The following is an 18513-nucleotide window of genomic DNA, read 5'->3' as shown; positions in this document are numbered from 1 at the left end:
TATTCAAAGTGGTTAGGAGAGATATATAGTTGCATTCTCTTAATGAATAGAATGATTTGTTCTAATGGTGTTTGTAAATAGGATCTCAAGTCCGCATCTTATACAGCAATTAACCACTAAGAAGAATATATGCAGTGTGTTATTTGTTGAAACTGTACTTCAGATTTGATTTGAAACTCTCTCATTGCTGTTTATCAATAAAATTTTGGAAAAAAAAAGAAGTTGTTGATTCATTGATTTCAACTGTTGACTCCCAATTTGTTCTGTGTGAGTGTCCTCTGCACTTGTTAGGGGTGGGCTTGGGGTCTGAGATTGCATTTTGCTCATTGTTGTCATTTTGTGTAGCACTGTCTTCTGACCTTTGTTATAGAGCTTTGGTGCAGTTATAACCTTAGTACCTACTGAAATTCAGGTGTAGATCTACAAAGTTTGGATTTATCCTGCTGTGCCTGGCTTGGGTCTGGCTGCTGTGCTCAGCTCCTTCCTGCTGCTGCCCTTGGGAGTGATCCTGATGTGCCCCTTTGGCAAGATGTTCTGCTCCTGGATTAGCTGGGTGGTTCTGTCTCTTACTCTTTCTGCAGGGATTGCAGCTGTAGGGTTTCACCTCAGGCCTGTATGCCAGGCCTGAGTTGAGTCTGGAGGGACAAGGTGGAGTAGCGGGGAGAGGCAGCTCTCCCACACACTCACCAGGCCTGGACTAGGACTGGATCTGAGGGTCCCCAGAATGTGGCAGAAATTCTCACTGTGTGGGCAGGGTGGGGGTGGGGTGCTGCGGAGTGGTGGTGGGGTCCCAAGGGGGTGGAAGAGGGTCTCACCCATGCTGTACCTGGGCTGGGACCGGCAGATCCTGCCGGCACAGGGTAGCCAGACGATCTCCCACACAGCCACTGGGGCCTGGGCTAGGACTGGATCTGGAGGTCCTCAAAACATGGCAGAAATTCTCACTCAGTGGGCAGGGTAGGGGGTGTGGTTTTTTGTTTTTTTGTTTTTTTGTGATTCCGGGGATTGAACTCAGGCCCTTGCACTTGCCAGGGAAGTGCCTATTCTACTGAGCCATCTCCCTGGCCCCTTTTTTTTTTTTAAATCTCCTTATAACTTAGAACCAAATCAGACAAAATGATAATATTTTTGTCATTATTTGTATTTTTATATATTTATAGTATTTGTTTTCTCTGTGCAGAATGAAGAGAGGTTATACTTTTAGAGAAGGCAGGACTTGAAGTGGAGTGACCAGGGCAGGTAGCAGCTTCTCATTATAAACTCAAGGCAGGCAGTACATGGTTTATGACTTGAGTGCACCGTTGTATGAATGCCACCTGTGCAAAGGACAGATCCCATTCCTCACTTCCAGCCTGCAACCTTATTTTATAAAAGAACGTTTTCCCTGAATAGCATTCTTTTTAGAGCTGGATGCTTAAGATTCAAAAACCACATTAAACAGGCGTGGTGGTGCATGCCCGAAAGCCTGGCACTCTAGGAGAAGGGAGCAGGACGATCACAGGTGACAGCCCAGTGTGGCCATTTAGTGAGAACTGGTCTAAAAAAGAAAAAGGTTGAGGCATGAGCTACGGCTCAGTGCAAAGGCCCTCGGCTCTATCCCCAGGCTGAGGGAGAAAGAAAGCCACTGTCGGCCCTCGGTCCCTAACCGGGTCATCTTAACCACTGGTCCTCACCCTAACGAATGCGCACAGTTGTAATGTGCCATGCTGACCACTGCCACGCAGTTTTATTCTCGGGATTTGGCCCACAGCCTCACTCATACTAAGAAGCTGCACCACCACTGAGCTTTGTCCCTGAACTTTCATGCTGAGACACAGTCTTGCTAAGTCACCCAGGCTGGACTCAAAACTTGCAAGGCCCTCCTCAGCCTCCCGAGCAGCCGGAATTGTAGGCATGCCCCACTGTGCCTGAAGTGTGTGTGTGTGTGTGTGTGTGTGTGTGTGTGTGTGCGCGCGCGCAAATAATACCTTAAGCATATGAAAATACAATGTTTTACAAATAGATTGGTCAAAGTGCCAGTCATCTCGATTATATCTCATATCTAAGTTTATAGTATTACATTTGATATGGCCTCAAAATAAAATTTGTAAGCAGCCAATTCCTTTAGTTAATTTTTTATAAAATGAAGTCTCTAATTCATAATTAATAATTTCAAAATAAGGACTGACAAGAGCATACTAAACTCCTATCCTTAAATGTCAGCTTTCGCAGGTCTGATGGTGCAACTTTTCCTACACTTCTTCCTATTCCAAGAGTTTTTTTTTTTTTTTGATTTATTTATTTTATTTGTGTGTGTGTGTGTGTGTGTGTGTGTGTGGCCAGCTCAGCCCGCCTGGGGGCGGGGCTGGCTGGCATGTGGTCCTGGGGGATTGAACCGCGGTCCCTGTGCTTTGACTAAGCTTGTTCTAAGTAAGTGCTTTAGACCACTGAGCCATTTCACCAGCCCTATTCCAAGAGTTTTGAGGCCATATAAAACTAAAAAGACCTCTCAAATCTTAGGAACATAGTCTTTTTTTTTTTTTTCAGTATTGGAGATTGAACTCAGGACCTGTGCTTGTAATAAGTGCTCAGGCAGGTGCTTATCCTACTGAGCTCTCTCCTTGGCCCCTAGTAACACGGTCTTATAGTCACAGCAGTGCGTGACACATGAGAAATGCTCAGAAAATACTGATTGAACATTGAATAAAACAATTTCCAAAACGGTGAGAGCTTGAAGAAAGTGTCAGGCTCATCCTGCCCAGCCTCTTCATTCTCAGATAAAGTCCAAGCGAGACTGACTTCCTGTTCAAAACCATACAGCAGGTTACTGATAAAGCTGGATCTAGAACTCCCGACCCCTGAGCGCAAGCCTACCGTGCAATGGCCCTCTCTCCCTCTGTCCCCCTGAGCTGTACTGTGGGTTGAAGTCAGGGCTCTCACATTGAGCTCAAGGTGCAGAACACACTCATGATGCCAAGGGCGCGGGCTCCTGTGTGGTTTGGTGGCAGAGGAGATAAGGCGGCAGATCAGCCGCGGCCTGGCCAGGGACTTGCTTCTGTTTACCTCTGTCCCGGGCTTGCCAGACTCATTACTTCAGTGCAGCCATAATTTATTTGAACAGGAGGTGGCAGAATGTGCACTTGACCTCAGACACCAAACACTCAAGACTGAACAGCGTGATGCCAGCTTGCATTCGTGGCCTCTCTGGTGACTCCAAAGCACAGAACAAGTCAAACCTTTCAAAGATTAACTTTTCCTGGCGGAGGCAAAAGGGTTCGAGGATGCTGGAGCTGCCAGTTATCTTAGGTATGTGGCAGCTAGAGGCCCCCAGCCCGCCCAGCCGCATGCTTCCCTTCTTGGGCAGGGTTCGCCAGTGTACATTACCTGCCTTGGCTGGTTGACTTTTGCTCCTGACGACAACAATAACCGGATGACATCCAAGTAACCTCCTTGGGCAGCTAGAAAAAGGGCAGTGGCTCCATCCTGGGAGGGAACAAATTAAATGTTCAAAAATCATGTATATTTATTTTATTTTTTTACGTATATTTGTTTTAAAAGAAATTAAAAACGTAGATTCTAATATGATTTTCCATTTCCACCCCCTCTTAGGTCTTTATCCTTCTGTCAATGGAGAGTTAAGTTTAGACATTAAAACAAAATTCTTCAAACCTATTTTGTGTTTTTATGAGGTAGGAGTGACAGTGTCCTTTCACTTCAATCTTCTCCCCCTTGTTTTTCATGCTCTTGTATCCACATCTCCCAGTGTGCAGTGCTGTCAAACAGCAAAAGGTACGATGGGCTAGGGGATAGCTCAGAGGTAGAGCACGTGCCTAACATGTACCATCTGAGTTCAATCCAAAAGACTGCACGTGTGCGCGCACACACGCACAACTACAAATAGAAAAAAAGTGGCATGATATAATTAGAAAAACTGCCCTAGGAAGAGTCTCCAGGACATCTCTCTCTTCAGCCACCAGCCACACCTGTAAACAGCACAGGGCAATCCTACATGAAGCCAAAGAAGGGCTCTAGTTGTCTTGAGTTTTCTTTTTTAATGGGGTCTACGTCTTCTGAGCATTTTTTCCTTGCAAAAATGTCATTTGGTGATTTCAGCTGAGGGCATTCATTCTCCCAGATGCTCACTTTGTCAGAAGCAAGCACCGCTGTTTCTAGACTCTGGTAGGAAAGCCCCACACCATCCAGGGGAGAACATCCACTAACTACTGGACCCCCCCTGGGGAACAGCAGCCACAAGTGAAACACCTTTCCCTGCACATCCAAGCAGGCCCGCAGGTGGAGGCAGCGGGCGCCGGATGTACTGCCAGGCTGCCGCCAAGGAAGCGAGAAACAAATCTTAATCAGCCTGTGGGGACTCTTAGGCAGATGCTTGATACGAGGGTAAGACTTCCACTTACTCCTCAGTATGTTACCCTAAAGTTTAGCATGCCCTTGGCAGCTGCTAACTCAGAGGAATTTTCCAGAAATAGACTACCTTTGCATTTTTTTTATTGCATTGTACATTTCAATTCCTAAAAGTGTTTGGGAATCTTTGACCCCTGCCCTCACCTTTCCTCCATATTTCATTTTTTTTGGGGGGGGTACTGTGGCTTGAACTCAGGATCTTGCACTTGCCAGGCAGGTGCTTATGCCGCTGAGCTATCTTCCTGGCCCACAACTGATTTTTTTTTTTTATAAATTAATTTTCTTTATTTAATTTCTTTTTTTTTTAATTTATTTATTTATTTATTTTGTGTGTGTGTGTGTGTGGCCAGCTCAGCCCACCAGGGGGCGGGGCTGGCTGGCATGTGGTGCTGGGGGATTGAACCGTGGTCCCTGTGCTTTTCTGAGCTTGTTCTAAGTAGGTGCTTTAGACCACTGAGCCATCTCACCAGCCCCCCACAACTGATTTTAACAGAAATATTTTACCTACTTGGGTAAGGGTAAGTGTCTTAAAGTAAAATAGAAGTTATAGCACATGGAATTTCTTGAATCACCTTATAAAGGAGAGGAATTTATGATAGGGAGGGGCTTCCTCCAAATTTTATATTTCTAAGATTAGCTGTCAGCCCAAGAGTCAGACAATATTATGAGCAAGGATTTCACACCCACACTTTATGTGGATTGCTATTTATTCACAGCCACGGCATAAAAATCATAACTAACCTTGCTTTTCCAAAGACTTTGACTTTCCTATTCAAGCTACACAAATATACACTAGTGTATACCCTCACGTATACTTTACCTAAGAAATAGCCAAAGCTTGACTTACATTTCTTAGGCTTGGCCACGTCTCAGAATCACCTGTTGCTCAAGTTGTGACTGTAGAGATTTCAGCTTGGTTGCCTGGAAATCTCCATTTCTTTGAAGTTTCCAAGGTACTACTAAAAGGTAGTCAGAGTTGAGACTCACTCCTTGAGATCATTACCAAGTATTGCTGCAGACTCAAACAGGCTATGGATTCTGCAGTTCAGGGGCTAAGGTGAGTTGCTATGCACTTCAAAGAGCCTGTGATTTGTCAGAGCTAACTAGGGAAACTCTGGAAAGGGCGCTTAAATGGAAAGCTCACTCCTACACAGCTCATTACTGGCTATGAAAGCACAGTGCCCTAGGCATAGGGCTAAATGTCTAGTTATAGGATAGCCTAACACGTGTTCCTAGATAATTAGAAGTAGAAATTCTTCCCCTTCTTTCCATGAAACTTTGTCAAGTTAGTTTTTCTCTCCATTTAAGTTTTTTTTTCCTATAAACTGGAATACTATTTGCCATAAATCCCATGGAATTACAGTGACAAAAGAGCCCCTGGGTGACATGCTAATTGCCAATTAGCTGCAAATAGACCCATATTAGCATTGGAAGCCTCTCAAAAATCTACATGATAGTGTGCATGCATTTCAGTCTTCTGGTCTACCTCACATCTTTCAAATACACTGATTTTTCCTCTTTGTGCTCTTCCTCACAAGTAATTTTGCAACAGGACAGTACACTTGTTGTAAGCAAGCCCATACCCTGGGCTGTGTGGCCTGTCAAGGCATGCATAAATATTTACCATAAGATTTTTGAAGACCTTAATTGTATCGCTCCTTGAGCTGTCTCAGGTGCACAACAGAAAGGGCCAACAAGAACGGGCAAATGCTCCGTGGTTTCTTTATGGAGAAAGCCTGTCATGTGCACTAGGTCTTGTCTCCTGGGTGTCTGAGATTACAGCCCCACTGTTCATTAGCATACTTTTCCAGTTGGCATTTCCAGCCCCTGAGTGTAATGTCCCCGTAGAACACACTCACGTAAAGTTGGTCATGGATGTTGGCTCCATGCTTCAGCAAGGTCTCCACCACCTGCCTGTGCCCGTACTGACTGGCAGCCAGCAGGGCAGTGCCCCCATCCTGTGGACATGAAAGTATAGATGTGTTGGAGGCAGCGCAGGCACATGTTTTCCAAGCAGATGCTCTTCACAGAGAGAGTTTGGAAGAGAACTCTTCCATAGGTAACAACAAACTACTTTCTTCCTTTTATCCATTTTACTTTATAATTATAGCATGTGTTTTTCTTTTCATTTTGAGATAAGGTCTTACTACGTAGTTCAGGTTGGCCTTGAACTCACTAGGATGGCAGGGTGGTCTTGAACGTGTATCAGTCCTCCCGCCTTAGCCTCCCAAGTGCTGGGATTATAGATGTGTGCCACCATTCCTGGCTTCCAGAGCAGGGTTCATTTTTAAGACCATGATTACATTTTATACTTGGGTGACTCACTGTAGATACATTGCAGTTATTTCACCCAGTTATTGTGATTAATTCAGAAATTTCTCATAACAAATGTAAATCATCCATTCGCCTCTCAAGGGACACATAAAACAGAAAGTCTGTACCAAGTCCTATCAGTTGCTGCTTGGCTTCCCCCATGGCTTCTGGCCAGACACCCTCTGGCCAAACACTGGCTCCTTCCCCTGAGAGCCAACGAGTTATAAATTGCTGAGTTTAAGTTGCTTCTACGGGTAACACTAGAGCCACTGCTTCCGTAGGAGATAGCAGGCAGTGACAGCACATCCATGCGCCTCTGCCCGCCCAACCTCTTGATCTCTGAGCATGTGTCAATTTGCCCAGGTTTCTCTTCAAGTTTGGGCCCTAAAATTAAGTAGTGCATTGTAAAGTGCTGTGCTGCGATGCGGTGTGGACTCTCTCTCACTCCCATCCACTCTACTTTTATTCTGCAGCCTAAGAATAATCTCCTAAGCCAACCACATCACACTATCAGCTCACTGATGTTGTGGTCAATGAAAACCATTGATTCTCTTAGACCTAGTGCTCAACTTTTGGATACAAATTTGTGCTAAATTTTTTCTTAGAATTGTTGTTCCTTGACTTCTTTGACATACATGGGTTAATGGTCTTTCTCAGGGACTACAGGGCATTATCTTCCCCATGTAAGATGGTTGAGCTGTTTGGTTCTTCAGATGTTTAATTATAAATAATTCAAGATAAATCTGGCTGAAAATAACATCATAAATGTGACAGTGTGGTTTCTAAAATCGGAAATAATGTTTTTGTTCAAAGTGAGCTCTACCTTTGGTCTGATTCAGGAGCTATGGAACGAGCTCAAGAATTCTGCCTTTTGACCAGTCATGTGGGTACTGTAGTACGCAGGTGCAGGGGGGCCTCACTAGTGAAAACTCTACTGTATAAGCCCTTGTGTACATAGTGTAGGGAAAGGTAGGGGACAGGCAGGCAAAGTGAGAGCGCCTCGGGGAGGGCTCTGGCAAACAAAGAGTTAAACCCATGCTAGTGACAGTAGCCAGGAAAAGCAAAGGCGCACTGAGAAGGCCTGGCTCTCCCTTGCCAAGGCTCCTTTACCCCTCCTTGCACCTCTGATTAAGCATAAAATGAAACACAGGAGAGAAAGGGGGGCTGCATTATTAATCAATATTATTAATCAATATACAAAATATATCCTAACACCTACACACTCACATACCTGTATATAAGTACATACATATTTTGTTATTTTCTCATGAGATTAATACACTAAAATGTACACGTATCTCCTTTTGCTAATTTGTCCTTAAATGTAGGGCTCTGTGGTAAATCTCTCTCTCTCTTTTTTTATATAGGGTCTCACTATGCAGCTCAGACTTGTGATGATCCTGTTTTCAGCCTCCCCAGTGCTGGGATTGCAGGTGTGCGCCACCATGCCCTTACTCAATGGCCTAAGCAGGCACTTAGCCCGGAGTGCTATCTCACTGGCCCTGTGGTAAATCTCATAAGAGGAGCCCCTGGACAGGACAAGGGACCAAAAATCTATATGTAGATGGTAGAAGTGGCATGGCCAAACCAGGGGCTTAAGATCTCAAAATAGCCAACCAAGTTACAACAACTCCCAAGGATAGTCCCTTGCTCACTATATAATAAAAGGGGCTAAGAACAAAGACCCCCACCACCCCTACCCACTCAGTTCAGGCTCCAGATGCCCCGCCTTACTCCAAGGTAGCTATCTATTGCCTTACTTCTCTCTTTTTTCCAGTACAGTGATTTTCTTTCTCCATTTCAAAAAAAGGGATTTTGTTTTTCCTTTTGAACTTTCATCTCTAATTCTTTTATTGATACAGGTTTTTTTTGAACCCTCGATAAAGTCCTACCCTCATGAGATTTAACAATAGCCAGGCCACATCCTGGGTGACAAAGAGCTGGAGAAAGCCTCGGCAAGGAACGGGCCAGCAGCGGGGCAAGGTGTTGAGCTGGGCCTTGAAGAGCAGGCTAAGCAGAGGAGATGGGCGGAAGGCTGAGGCTGGTGGGGGCAGCAAGCAGCTGTTTAGGAGCAGCACCAGTACCACTGGTTCTGAGCTTTGTCCTATCAATTTTGCTAGCTCTTCACCTAAAGAGGCAAGAGAATCTAAACATAATTAAGATAGAAGGCTTTCAGATTATAAGTTTTATAGACTTAATCATAAAGAGAGGAACCGTGAAACAAAATGCATTTTGATGAGGGATAATCTTAAAACCCATGGCCTCTCAATACTCTCTTCTTGCCCATGGAAAGCTCCTCAGTCCCTGCCGCAGACCTAAGGGGAACGTGTGGCCTTGCTCATCCCAGGCCCTATATTCTGCGGGTTTCCAGCATGGAAAAACTGACTCTGACTCAAAGGCTCTAAGCCACTATGAACTTGTTAAGTCAGAAATCAAAAGCAGCTGTATGGTAACATAGATTGGGTTGATACTTCAGAGAGTTAAGATTAAGGTTTGTGAAATTTTCTATTTTTACATGCATCAGTTTTATGAAATAATATTTTAAAATAAAATATATTTTGTATTACTGTATGTTAGTCTATATTTGGATACTGTACACTATCCAACAGCAAGGTTTAGAAAAAAAAGATAGAAAACCTGTATAAAACTCAGATTTACTTAATAATATTTGAACAGAAAAAAAAGCTTACCGGAAAGTCCCTTGATATCTAAGTATCACAGACAGTGGATAAGAAAACTTAGAAGTTTCCAACTTGAAAAACTTTTAGGAAATGACCTAAAAATTAAAAAATGACCTAATGATTATGAAACTCTTGGGGCATTTAACCTTCTCCTACTCCAAACATTGTGTAAGGCCAGGGAGATAGCTCAGCTGCATAAGCGCTTGCCTGGCAAGCACAAGGTCCAGAGTTTTATCCCTGTCACCACAAAAAACAAACAAGTATCATGTAAAATCATTATGAACACAAAGTCAATCTCTATGCAGTCTCGGTATTCTTCTCTATATGTCAAAAGTGAAAAATGGGAATGGTGGTCCAAGGCTGTAATTCTAGTTACTCAGGAGGCTGAAGCAATTTGGCCAGGAAAAAAAAAAAAAAAAGAAAAAGAAAAAGAGCTGCGGATGTTGCTCAGCGCTGGAGTGCTTGCCTGGCATGCATGAGGCCCTGAGTGCAGCCCTCAGCACCACAAAAAGAACACGAAAGAAAATCAATAACTTCCTTAAAGAAAGAATCACAATACCTGTCCAACTATACAAACTGTAATTATGTATTGTATCTTTCACTGAGGGTATCTCGTGAAAACAAGCTATCTGCCAAACCACCATCTCTAGAAACTCTTGCATTCCCAGGATCAGATCGACACTTCTAACAATTCTTATGAATGTATTGGGATTTGTCTTCAAGTAGAATAAAGCACCTGAGAATAGCGGAAGTCAGAGAGTCACCCGCCACTCTGCCCTTCTTACTTGTAAAACTTAGTGTCCTGTTGCAGAAAGCAACCAGTGCAAGACAGAGTCTAAGAAATTGCCCATGATATTCTCTAGTTTTGTGTTCAAAACAAAATGTAGTGTTTGGAATGGAATCCCGAGGGCTCTCCTGAAGCATCCCAGGAAGCCCCGTGAGATGTACTTCCTTGGGTTTGAGAATCTTGTAAAAGGGGAGACATAACTTTGTACCACAAGGCACAACGGAGAACAATGGGTGGCCGTGGCTGCTAAAACGTTCCCAACAGGGTATAAAGTCAAGCAGGTTCTCTTACCTTGGTCCTACATTCAGTGGATGCTCCAAATCCAAAGAGAAATCTCACAACGTCATTATGGCCTTGCTGGGCAGCAAAGAACAGGGCGGTGGTACCTGACTGCAGGAGACAGAGAGGCTGGCTCTAAGACATTCAGCTCAAGGGCACGTGATTTATACATTTGCAAAGAATCTAGAAACAGTGTCTCTACCTAAGCTTCTAGCCCAGGGAGGAGCTGCGTCTGAACTGATTCAGTTCCTTGGGCAGCAAAGTGACAAGGTGAAAGGAAAATCTTGTTCTTGGTGAAGTAGGAAGAACGGTGGTGCCTCCAAGGGTGAGGCCTTAATTATTCCTGGGTGAACCTCAGGATTTTGAGGAGTTTATCTCTGGGTGCTTGGGTGGGGCCTAAATCCAATGACTAAGGTCCTTACCTGAGTGAGGTGGGTGCAATGCCAGACTCAAGGGCACTAGGATGAAGGGTGTGAGTGCTGCCTTCCCTGAGTAGTCTGGGTACAATGAAAGGGGCACAAAGACGCTGTTAAGGTCCCTTGTTCCTACTTCTGTCTTGCCAGCAATAAATTGTTTTTCTCCTCTATGATGCCTCTTTGTCACGTGCCACCCTGTCCTGGAGCCAGCCGTGGAGTGAAACCTCTATTAACTGTGAGCTAGATAAACCTTTTCTCCTTTAACTTTGGGTGTCAGGTATTTTGTGTCAGCACCAAAAAACAAAAACAAAAACAAAAACAAACCTAAGACACCCCTGTTGCTGGTTTTTTATGGCGACAGTCTTTCAGGATTTTTAGCCACTAAAAAGTTTGCTTCACTAGCAAGCTCGGTGTACCTAGATAGCTAAGTCAAGCAAGCAAGGACAGGGACGTTTTCAGGAAACAAATATTTTGATACTTCAAAATGGTTTAGCAACTGGACCTCTTCTTTAAGAGTGTGCATTAAAGCTCAGCAAAGTGCTCCTGTTCAGCTGCCAAAACGGGCACGTGAGGTTGGTCTCCCTTGGGTTTCTTATGGCCCTGGATGGGCAGGGTCTCCAGAAATTCAAGAGACTGCTGAAAACTTAGCACCACTGTTTAAACCTCCACAGAGCACACACTGTTGAGTGTTCAAGGGCCATCGTTCCCAGTGCAGAGTTTTCATCTCCAACATCAGTTGAGCCATTGCAATTGAACAGATAAATACAAACCATAAAAACCATACACCACCCTGTGGGCTGTACTGGCCCTGCCCCTGCTGTGCACTGAGATGGCAACTGAGACTGGGCATGGTGGCACAAGCCTGTAATCCCAGCGCTTGGGAGGCTGAAAACAGGAGCATCACTACGAGTCCAAGCTGTGTAGTGAGACCCTGTAGGCTCTGTACTAAACACATTAAAAAAATAATAAAAACCATATGCCAGCTAGAAATCAAATGCTTCTTTTTCTTCCCAATCTTTTCAGTTGTTCCAAGGCAGTTTTTGTGTATGCTGGCGCTGCTCTTTGGGATAATGTTTTTGAGTACGCAGATCCGCACCATATTGTTTTTATTAGAGCAAATCTGTCTTTGCTTTAAAGCTATGATACGTGAGGACTAGCAAGCAGAGGAAAAATAAAAAGGTGAGGGTAATTTTAAGCTATAATTCTAAACATGTTCAAAGATTCTTTTCCTTCCAGAAGGAAATTGCTTAAATGAAAATGACCTAAAAAAATGATTTAGTGTTACAACAAATTGTGCAAATGAATCTGCTAGAAGGTTAATTTCACTACAGTCTTATCCTGCTCCTTTAAACAAATCAGCCTTTCTGAAAGAGGCCTGAAAGGACTCAGACCCCAGATTCTTCTAGGCAAGTGTCACTCTTCCCTGGTTCCCAGCCAACACCTCCATCACCCAGACTGAGAGGAGGAACTCCTGACACAGCCCTTAGACCTACTGTGTCTTCACTCGCTCCACTGAGGTGTGGTGGTAAAAAGGGGCAGCAGGGTGAGGAACACTCCCAGGAGAAGGGACAGCCCTGATAGAGTGACACCCTCATTATTGTGCGCAGGTCACTGGACGCAGAACCAATCCTAACAGCGCTATTTTGGACCAAGGAGAAACTATGTTTTCAATCTTTCATTTGAATGTGGTGCTGTTCATGGGACCAATTTGAAGACAATCTTTTCACTCCTTCATTTGGCTGTGGGGCCAACCCAAGCAAAAGACACTACTTCTGATCCTTTACTTATACGTAGTAGGAAGTCACAGCAGTTTTTAATGAAACAGCTCATGCACGGCGTCATGCCAAGTGAGTGTTTGATAGGATGATTTTCCCAATGCCTGATTTGCGTAAAGGAGAGCTAACCTGGGAATTCAGGGTAGAAAAGACCCCTTTCTCCTGTCCTTGGCTGCTGTGAGCCTTTGCGTGGGCTGGCTCTCACTGCAGAGAACACTTCTTTTCCGCGTCTTACCCAATTCTTTTTTTCGGATACCAAGAACTCAGAAAGAAGCTTCAACTGGTAACAGTGGGGCAGGCTAGGGGCATATATTGGCTGTGTGACAGACTGGCTAATGAATGACCTCTCTGAAACACTGGCTGCAAGACAGACCCTGGGATAAGGCCGGAACATGAAAAATCAAGTTCCCAGTCTCATTTAAAGTGTGCCCAGGATACCCATCTCAGGGCTGTGCCTTTGGGGACTGAGAGGGCACATCCACTCTTGAGATGACCAGAGCAGGTGTCCAAAAGGGCTGGCTTCCCTTCGTAGGTTAGCCCAGAAGTCCATGGAGCCTTCTCAGACCTGAACCCTGAAGCACACTAAAGCACACTGGCCTCTCTAATGGTTCTCAGGAGTGGACCAAGAATGGAAAATGAAAATGACCGAAATGAAATGACCAGCAAGGTCAGCCCCTATGCTCAGTCTCCTGCTGAGATCAGACTCTGAATATGAAGTGTGGGCACAGCTCACGTTTCAGCCCGATGTTTACCCATGTGGCCTTTTTGGGATGCCTTATTTAGTACATGGCCAGGTAGAGAAGTCCTCTGAAAACATGAGGTGCTGAGGATGATTGCAGTGTCCTAGCAAGTGAGCTTCATTGTGAATAGGCTGGTGGCTAAACAAACATGTAATGATCTCCAGGAAAATCCTCTCAGCTCCATAGCACCACATCCCAAGGGAAGAAAGAACTGATTTACAGCTGTGGCAAAATGCACGAGTGTTTAAGAAATGTAGTAAGTGGCTTGGTTGCTGATACAGTCTGAATGTGCCCTGAAAAGGCTCACATGCTGCAAGCTTGGGCCCCCGTGTGGTGATATGGAGGTGGCAGAACTGCTCAGAGGTGGGGGGTCCAGTGAGAGGGAGTTGCTGGTGAGCACTGCCTTGGAAGGGACCAATGCTGGTCCCATGGAATGAACCAGTTCTCAGGAGAGTGGGCTGTTGTCCGGCACGGTCAGCCCCTATGCTCAGTCTCCTCTGCATGTGGCCATTCGGTTTCACTTTCTGTTTCTCTGCCATGTTTTGATGCAACCAACAGAGGGGGCATCCCAATTGCAGGCTTGGAGCCTTCAAAACTATGAGTGAAATGCACTTGTTTTCTTTTATTAAGTACTGGACCCCAGATATTCTGTTTATTTTAGGCAGAATGAACCCTGCAATGGGCTTTCAGGACAAAAGCAATGGCTCTTGTCCTCCTTGCTAGTCCACAGCAAGGACTTCCCATGTCTTAGCCTGGCCATGTTTCTCTGCGTGCACAACCTGACTTACCTCTCGCTGCAGGTTGATGTCGGCTCCCTGCAAAACCAGCTCCCGCACACAGTCTATGTGGCCAGCGTAGGAGGCGACCATGAGGAGCGTGGTGCCATGCTGCATGGAAGAAAGACAGACGTGTGGTTAGGCCCTCGTCACGCCAGAGAGAGAGAGAGAGAGAGAGAGAGAGAGAGAGAGAGAGAGAGAGAGAGAGAGAGAGAGAGAGAGAGAGTCCTGGAGAAGAGAGCAGAGATGTCAGCTCCATCTAGAAGACGTCCAGGCAGGTGCCAAGCTTCCTGCAGCGATAAAAGTGCCTCATGAATAATTCTGTAATGCAGACTAGATGGAAAAAAGCAAATCAGCAAATTACTGAGGTTGGAATTTTCAATTCAAAAATTCATTTCCATTATCTTCAGAAACACAGTCCAAATGCACCAGTTATTGCACTTTATGGAAGCAGAGCTAAAATGTTCTCATCTTATAATTCACATTAAAGGATTGCTAAGCCAAAATACTGAAACCAATGCAAAAAAACTGGGCTAAGTGGTACTAGTTGGTTTTCTATATTTAGAAGTCTTAAACTTTTACGTATTTTAATTTTATAAATTTAAACTTAGAAATCTGGGACTTCAGAATGATTCAGGTAAAGGCAAACAGCACCGTGACAAACTAAGACTCCAGAACTGAGAGTCCAGGCCTGCTGAGGACAGGCCCAGCTGTCACTGAGCAGTGCAGCTTGCAGCAAGTTGCTTGCAATTTCTGGCACCCATTTATTTCATCTTTCAATTGAAGGATTGGAAGGGATAGTCCCCAGGGATTCTTCTTGTTGTGAGATACAAAGACTTGGGGGCTGTTGGTGTCACTCGGTGGTACAGCTCATAGGGAGGGAACGAAGGATCAAGGGAGGGAAATAAAGGAAGGAAGAAAGAAGAGAGGGAGGAAGGGAAGGAAGGAAAGAAAGAAGGACTAGTTTAAGGTCTTGAGATGTACCATGTGACAAGGACTCTTCTAATTAAAAGAGACTTTTATAGCTTAATTTATGATCACTTTTGTCTCAGTTACTCCTCTCTCATTGCTGGGCCAAATACCCGACACTGAAAATGAAGAAAGGAAAGGTTTATTCAGCTCACAGTTCCTGGAGGGTTCAGTCTGTACTTGGCTGGCTCCAAGGCAGAGCGGCACAGGGCAGAAAGCATCAGTTCATGGTGGCGGAAAAGAGCAAGAGGAGTCAAGGGAGGAGCAGCAGCAGCAATGATGACAGAGAAAAGTCTGTCTGTCTCTCTTATATTACATTCAGGCTCTCTGCCCCAGGCTGGGGGAAGTACTCACACCCATAATACCAGCAGTACTAAAAACTCATAATCCCAGTGGATCATGAGTTAATCTCAAATTGGAAGTCCCTGCCCCATGACTGCATGAGGCTCTGGGAGGACAACTAGACACAAACCATAACAGCTTTCAAGGACTTCAAACTGCAATATTAGCCACTATTTTTGCTTATTTAGCAACTTGCCTCCCCAGGGTGGATGGTAGATTCTGCAGAGAAGATGGCTCAAAGGCAAAAGGTCATTAAGGGGAGTTCAGAGCCTTTGTTTGTCATTTCCATCTGTCATGCTAGAGTTGGGTAGTCACTGTAAGGATGGTCTTGGGTACATTATGAGACCCTTGGAAGTCTCATCCTCTTTATCTATAAAAAGGGGGGAAATTTACAAAGTGCCCACCTAAGTAAAGTAATAAAGAAGATGTCTCAGGCAAGGTAGTTAGCATGGTGATGTTAGGTATTAGTTCAGTAAGTGTTTGGTCAGTAAGTGTTGCCATTATTTGGTTTTTACTGACTCCAGTGAATGGCCACAACACTCTGGGAGTCTTACTCACTTCATATGCAGAGTACAGGAGAATCAAGAGAGTGTCTACACCACATGACTCACTTGACATTGGATGTGAGACTTACGCAGCTAGTAAGTTCATTACTCAGTTGAACTAACTCCTAATTTTGTACTCTCCAGGACCGAGTGATAAGCTTGAATAAGAGAAGTATGAGAACTTCCTCCTGAATAGGAGACATTTTTACTTAATCACCAGGTAGGAGAACCTTTGGTGCTAGGGTCTGAATGTGTTCCTCAAAAACATATTAGCTGGGTGTGATGGTGCACACCCGTCATCCAAGCACTTGGGAGGCTGAGGCAGGGGGATTGTCATGAGTTTGAGATCAGCTTGGGCTACACAGCAAATCCAAAGCCGGGCTGGACTCTGCAGCAAGACTCTGTCTCAAAAACAAAAGAAACAACAACAAAAAGCTCACACTGAAATCTAATCCCCATCGGGGTGGTTATTAAGAGGTGGGGTCTTTGGAGAAGTGATTCAATCATGAGAGTTTTGCTCTTGTGAATCAGACTGATGCCCTTATGAAAGACACTGAAGGGAGTTCCTGCCCCCTTATGGAGAGGGACATAGAAATGTCATTCTCCATGAGCAGAAAGCAAGCTTTCGCCAGACACCAAATCTGCTGGAACCCTGATCTTGGGTTTTCTCACCTTCACAACTGTGAGCAACAGATTTCCACTGTTTATAAATTACCCAGACTAAAGAAGTTTGTTAAAGTGCCCCAAACAGACATAGGCAATTAGCTTAAAGCCAGACTGGCTGGGTATCATGGTGCATTCTGGGAATCCAGAACTCTGGGAGGCTGAGGCAGGATTGCACGTTTGAGCCCAACCGGGGCAATTTAGTGACTTAGTCAGAATTTGTCTGAAAATAAAAAATAAACAAGGGGTGGGAATTTAGCTTAATGCAAAGGTCATAGGTGTGATCCCTAATATAAAAATAAATAAATTAATTAATAAATTAATAAAACTAAAATAAAGTCAACCTGGCTATATAAACTATGAATATATTCTTCCACATGAGAGGTGAGTGAAACATTTTTAAACTTATGGGTCAAGTTGGTGTCAAATGCAATAGTAAGCCCGGGGAAGTACAAAGTACTTACTTTGGCTATATAAAAAAGAAAAACTGTTAGGCTCATCGGTCTTAAAGAAAGCATGAATCATGTAACAACTCTTCAGGGATTAGATTTTAATTCTATACCATGGTCAGTTGAGAAAGGTCAGGTTAGCACAGAAAAGAAAGAATGAAGAAGCATTATGTTAAGCAACACACAATTCATGGCTTGATAAAAATATAATATACCATACTATGTAAAGATATTTTTATGCTATATATTTTAATATTATATAAGATATAGTATAGTATATTTAAGTATGCTTAAATTTTAAAATATTATTACAGTAAAGCACGTTAACATTAATCCATCTCAAAATGCTACTACTCTATCTGAATACCGTCCACTTCTCCCATTATGGCTGCCACTTTCTGAAGCAGCTCTGGAAGTCCTCCTGGCCCTGCGCCTGCTTGCAGGAGCTTTAATCTGCTGAGTTATTTGGCCAGCCCTCTTTTCTATTTAAAACCTACTGGTGTAATTGATTTTAATTCTCTAAAGATTAAGGTCACTTTATTTTATTGATTGATATTAAAATGTATCTTCAAAAATGCATCTCTACAAACTGTGAATAGAAAATATATAAATAAATATAAAAGAACAAAAAATGAAATGCATATAATCAGTACACACACAAGGCTCAAAAACTTTGCCAGAGCACATCCTGGTGCTAAATGTGAGTCACACAGACAGGAACAGAAAAAAAAAAAAAAAAAAAAAAAGTGACCATCACGAGCAGGCACGAATCCAGGACCTGCAGGAGAACCACAGCACATTAGCACTCTGAGTGTGTGGTGGGTAGTTTAGAAAGAGTTTGTTGGGCCAGGGAGATAGCTCAGTGGCTTAAGCACCTGCCTGGCAAGTACAAGGTCCTGAGTTCAATCCTTAGTAATGCTCCCCCCCCCAAAAAAAAAAAAGAAATAAAGTATTTGCTCTTTATACTGCTGCTTAGGGGTGAAGTTTGTAGGTGGTCACACTTCAGGCTGGGAACAACTCCCAAAAAAGCTCCATGGGTCCCTCCTTGGCTCTAACTGTGTTTATAGGGTTCCTAGGAAAGAGGACTTGGTCCCATAACCCAGAGGAGTACTAGTTTAGAGATCCATCCCTAAGACACCCTAAAATCCAAGGTCCAAGCACAGATAGCTGAGTGGGCTAAGTGCCTGCTTAGGCAAGCACAGGCCTGGGGGTTTGATCCCCAGCACCATCAGCCATGCCGGCCCTGCCCCAGGTGTGCTAAACTGGCCACCAAGACGGCATGGTAGTGCACATGTGTAATCCCAGAATTGGCAGGCTGAGTATTGGAGGATCACTATGAGTCTGATCTGCGCAGTGAGACTCTGTACTATATATATA

At 44.1% G+C, this 18513-nt stretch overlaps 1 protein-coding gene across 4 annotated transcripts in view; it reads right to left on the bottom strand.

Moving 5' to 3' along the window:
* The window catches only part of Ankrd29 (ankyrin repeat domain 29), a 65351-nt gene that overhangs the window by 27081 nt on the left and 19757 nt on the right, over positions 1-18513 (bottom strand). For 2 of the 4 annotated variants that reach the window (XM_023720407.1, XM_023720408.1), the window contains exons 2-6: positions 14395-14458; positions 14181-14336; positions 10474-10572; positions 6261-6359; positions 3364-3462 (exon numbers count right to left, since the gene is read on the bottom strand). In XM_023720407.1, the coding sequence (XP_023576175.1) occupies positions 3364-3462; positions 6261-6359; positions 10474-10572; positions 14181-14285 (402 nt within the window). In that variant the 5' untranslated portion in view covers positions 14286-14336; positions 14395-14458. The remainder of the gene's footprint in view (positions 1-3363; positions 3463-6260; positions 6360-10473; positions 10573-14180; positions 14337-14394; positions 14459-18513) is intronic. The other 2 variants (XM_023720405.1, XM_004635808.3) reach the window with 1 other exon arrangement.

The sequence above is a fragment of the Octodon degus genome, unplaced genomic scaffold, assembly GCF_000260255.1.
Source record: "Octodon degus isolate 3935 unplaced genomic scaffold, OctDeg1.0 scaffold00075, whole genome shotgun sequence".
Classification (NCBI taxonomy): Eukaryota; Metazoa; Chordata; class Mammalia; order Rodentia; family Octodontidae; genus Octodon; species Octodon degus.
Note: the sequence above shows the minus strand (reverse complement) of the source record. Positions and strands in the feature narration are given on the sequence as shown.